Source organism: Chaetodon trifascialis, chromosome 12 (genome assembly GCF_039877785.1).
Source record: "Chaetodon trifascialis isolate fChaTrf1 chromosome 12, fChaTrf1.hap1, whole genome shotgun sequence".
Taxonomy (NCBI): Eukaryota; Metazoa; Chordata; class Actinopteri; order Chaetodontiformes; family Chaetodontidae; genus Chaetodon; species Chaetodon trifascialis.
This window is the reverse complement of record NC_092067.1, coordinates 10,441,909-10,446,070: the sequence shown is the minus strand read 5'-3', so window position 1 is coordinate 10,446,070 and position 4,162 is coordinate 10,441,909. Positions and strand designations below refer to the sequence as shown.

Below are 4,162 nucleotides of genomic sequence, written 5' to 3'. Positions count from 1 at the left end.
AGGAAGCCTGAATAAAAGGTTCTTCACAACCTGAAGCAGGTCATACATGCAGACAGGGGACTTTCATCGTGGAAAAATCCCGGCCATGAATATACCCTGAAAGTATTCCTCCACTTTCACCAGAACTGATTTAGAGAAAGAGGTGAGAATCACATGAAGGGAGAGAAGAGAAAAACAAGTAGAATAAAATAAAATTGTCACAAGGTCTCAGGCAAAGTTCAGCATGTACTTAAACATGCTGAAGAGGAGGCACAGTCTCAAGGAGGAAGTGATGACTTGTGGTTACATAACTGCACATGAAGTCACATTTCTGCCTTGGCAGGACGAGTAAAGCTGTACGCTCCAAACCCAGAATATGGGGTGTGATCTCTCAGACAGTAGAAACAGGAATCAACATCTGTACAACTTGCTGCTTTCTGATCTTTCTATCATATTAAATATGACTTTCTTTTCTGCTTTCATCCGCACACCTGCTTCTTTTACAAAGAAAACAAAACTGCTGTGGTTTCTTTTTACGGCTTATTTCGCGTCCGTAAGAATAAAACATCTGTTGTTTCACTTCATTTGGCGAGAAGTCAAGCTAATGCAGAGGAAGGCAGGCACGTTGTTCTTACGTGAGGCTGCCAAACACATTTAACTTACGCAAGTAGAAACATACCCAGCCTGTCTGTGACAATACTAAGAAAATAAGATACTAATTGGCAAGATGGTGAGTTGGAATAAATTCATGATTAACTCAGCTGCCATATAGAGTCTGCAGAAAACGGAAGAAAGAGAAAATATTTGACATTCCCACTTCCTCTTGGGGTGAGTATAAACCAAGCCTCACACATGTCTGCACACTCTTGAATCAAATCAGTGTACACATTTGGTTGGCTGTATCAATAGAAAATGCGACTTTTCTAAGAAGCACTTTCCTGTGATAAAGACACGTGGAAGCTGAGAGACCGTGACGGAGGTAGGAACACGTTTGCTTCACAGATATATGATTTACCTTTACGATTGTCTTTTTCTGTCTGGGGGTCAAAATGGATCATGAATGGGATCATTTTAGACTCAGCTGAAAGTGCTTTTAAAGAGGGATCGTTCATGTGGCACGAAAGATTTATCACAGTGTTTTGAGCTGTTTTATATGCATTTTTGTTGTATGTACGTATGTGTGTGTGTGTGTGTGTAATTTTTAAATGCCACAAGTAGAAGCAAAAGGGTAGAATATTACTGCTACTACTTATTAGAACAATCTGGCAGAGAATTTGATGGAGGATCAATACCACCGTCATGTCATCCTCCCATGTGTTGAATACTGACATGCAGTTACAGATCGACAGGTGATGCAGGTTATAGATGCAGGATTGTACAATGAAACGCAGTTGTAGCCGCACACAGAAATGTATTCACATGTTTAATTGAACACAGAATTTGAACAACAGGCAATACAATGTCTGTGTGTTTTGATAACTGGGCTCACAGCTTCTGAGGGTGTGCTCTTTGTTGCAGCCATGCTTTGTGAAGGCATATTGCTGAGCATGACCTATGGTGAACTGGGGGAGCTGGATCCCCTCCCTCCTCAGAAGGCTCTCCAGAGTGCTTATGAGCTGCCAAGTGCAGCTGCTACCCCCATGCCAGGCTCCACCAGACACACTCCACTTGTTCATCACAGTCCCTCCGAGCAGACAGGTTGTTTGGACAGCGGGGGTGCTTCAGAGGAGTTGTATGTTTCTCGGCTGCAGTCCTCAGATCTCCCCAGAGCCTGGCCAGACAGACAGATCTCCCCAGAGATAGAAACCCCAGCTCAGGCTTGCTCAGATGGCGATTCCCCTTTCTTGGTTCCCTCCTTTTGCCAGAGCATCTGCCAAAACTACAGCGACCTCTATATTAGAGGCGAGCAGGTGCTGCCTCGCTCAGCCAACGATGGTGAGCTCCGGCTCTGTACCGATGCCCAGGCCGCCGGCCCCTTCCTCCAGTCCTGTGATGTCCTCCCAGCTGTGGAGGATTCTCCCCCAGGACAGGCATCTCAGGGTGGGCTTCTGCATCCACAGAGGGGAGGTTCAAACCGCTGGAGAGCAGGGAGCACCCGTGATCGGAGCTTGTTCCAGGAGCCTGAAGGTCCATTCTCCAACTCTCTACTAAATCACTATCTGGAGCAGAAAGTCATGGATTTGTACCAGCAATACATGATGGAGAACATGGCCAGGGAAGGGGATTCTGACACTGGCCCCGTTTGTCCTCTGCTGTGCTCAGAGCTGGTCCTGACCAGCCTCGACCAGATCACTTTGCAGCTGAGCCGGGAAGGGAACCTGGAGGCCGGCCTGGCCAAGGACATGGTTTTCAGTTGCCTGCTGCGAGTGGCTGGTGACAAGCAGTCAAGTGAGATCAGTACTCCATTTCTGCAGATTTCAAATGAGGCATCCAGGGAGCAGGTCACAGAGAATAAAGAGGAGTAACCCCTGGGTCAAGGAACTCTCTTATCCAATTCTCCCTTTCATTATAGTTCCTATCACCCACAAATAAGATGAAGCTCAACCACATTTCACTTAGTCTTTTCTTTTAAGAGCTGTTGAGAGGTTGATGTTGAAAGCAAATTCTGTATGTAATTAGTAATTACCTGGAGAGTGTGCTGTATTTATGCATCACTTTTTTAATATGCAGTCATGCAACTGGTGTATGTGCCTGTGGTGTGCTGTTGTGGCTTTCTAAAGGACAATAAAGACAGGAACTGAAACCTGAGCCTTCCCTTTTTGTCTTCATTTCTAACAGAACAACACATCAACATTCTACTTGTTGCACAGCTGGCCGCATCTTTGAAGATGAACACTGCAAGTCTGATTATCATTTCTTTGTCTGATATTAATGTGGGTCTGTGGTTAGGTGCAGAAGACCACAGTGTCCCTGTCATTTAGAAATGATTCAAAACAGCTGGAAAACCATCAGATTTGCCCCACTTGTTTATTTTATGATATAAACTCAACAACCTCCACTCAAAAATGTATTTTGCTTAAGATATTGTTACCTCGCTTGGATGTTTGACCTTCACTGTGCACAATGTTGTATGTGCACTGAAAGGTTGTTTTTACATTCACCTGGTTCTCTGTTTAAGTTGAACACGTGCATGCAAGAGCAGGATTTTATGACATCGATTGGTGGTTCCAGTGGGAACTTGAAACCTCCAGCTCACAAACACTCAAAATGAAGTAGGAGACATCTTGTGTTCAAACTCTTGAAATATTTGCTTATTCAGCATCTGCAGGAAGGAGGAGTAGACGTGCTTGTAAACATTTCTAAGTAGGTCTTTTTTTGTGTTCAAAATCAATGAAAGCATTATATAATATTCACAAATATGTTGTCATTAGTGTATAATCACCTGAAAATAAGAATCATTGTGTTTATTTACCTCAGAATGAGTTCTTTACATCTACAGAGGGAGGGGGTCCTCCTCCATGGAGTCTGCCATATTGCACCTTCATGTTTCTACAGAAGCCCAGAAAGGACAAAGCAAACACTGGTTCTAAAGAACATCTTTCACATTGTTTTTTGCAGGCATAGTAAGTTTTCTTACACACTTGGGAAGGGAGGGGTGAGGTGAACGGTATTCAGTTCGTTGCAATCTGCAACCTCACCACTAGATGTCACTAAATCCGACACACTGGACCTTTCACCTGGTGTTTTATGTTCAGAGTATTGATGTTTGTTGGCCATCAACCTGAGTACAGGACAAAGCCCAGTCACTTGATATTTTACAATTAAACAGATAGAATGCCACATTCAAATTCACGTTATATTGTAATATCATATATTATAAATTAATATACCCAAATATAAGCCTGTTGGTCATTTGTGCTTCTTCCCCTGCTAATGATGAATGACTTGATGAAAAGTGTGCAGTTTAATAAACAGTCACAAGGGGGAAGCATTATCACCTAATTAACCTCAATGACTTTGACACACACACTCTCCTCCTCAGTTTTCCTTTATTCCTCCTCCTCCTCCTCCTCCTCCTCCTCCTCCTCCTCCTCCTCCTCCTCCTCACTGTCTATCCCCTTCCCTCACCCACCATCCATCCATCCATCCATCCAGATAATGCCTCCTATCATCTACACCCTCCTGCTGCTAATCTATGATGTCATAAGGACTGGGCTGTAAATCTACAGCACACAGGGAGTCA

At 43.8% G+C, this 4,162-nt stretch overlaps 1 protein-coding gene across 1 annotated transcript; it reads left to right on the top strand.

Moving 5' to 3' along the window:
* The first annotated feature begins 841 nt into the window (after positions 1–841).
* On the top strand, positions 842–2,725 carry LOC139340472 (TLR adapter interacting with SLC15A4 on the lysosome). The gene is made up of 2 exons (XM_070976311.1): positions 842–958; positions 1,498–2,725. Exon 2 carries the CDS (start codon positions 1,500–1,502, stop codon positions 2,442–2,444), a length of 945 nt encoding a protein of 314 aa, XP_070832412.1. The 5' UTR covers positions 842–958; positions 1,498–1,499; the 3' UTR covers positions 2,445–2,725.
* Positions 2,726–4,162: the final 1,437 nt, after the last annotated feature.

Coding starts and splice junctions, on each gene's coding strand:
- LOC139340472 (XM_070976311.1), top strand. CDS start 1,500: ATGCTTTGTGAAGGCATATTGCTGAGCATGACCTATGGTGAACTGGGG.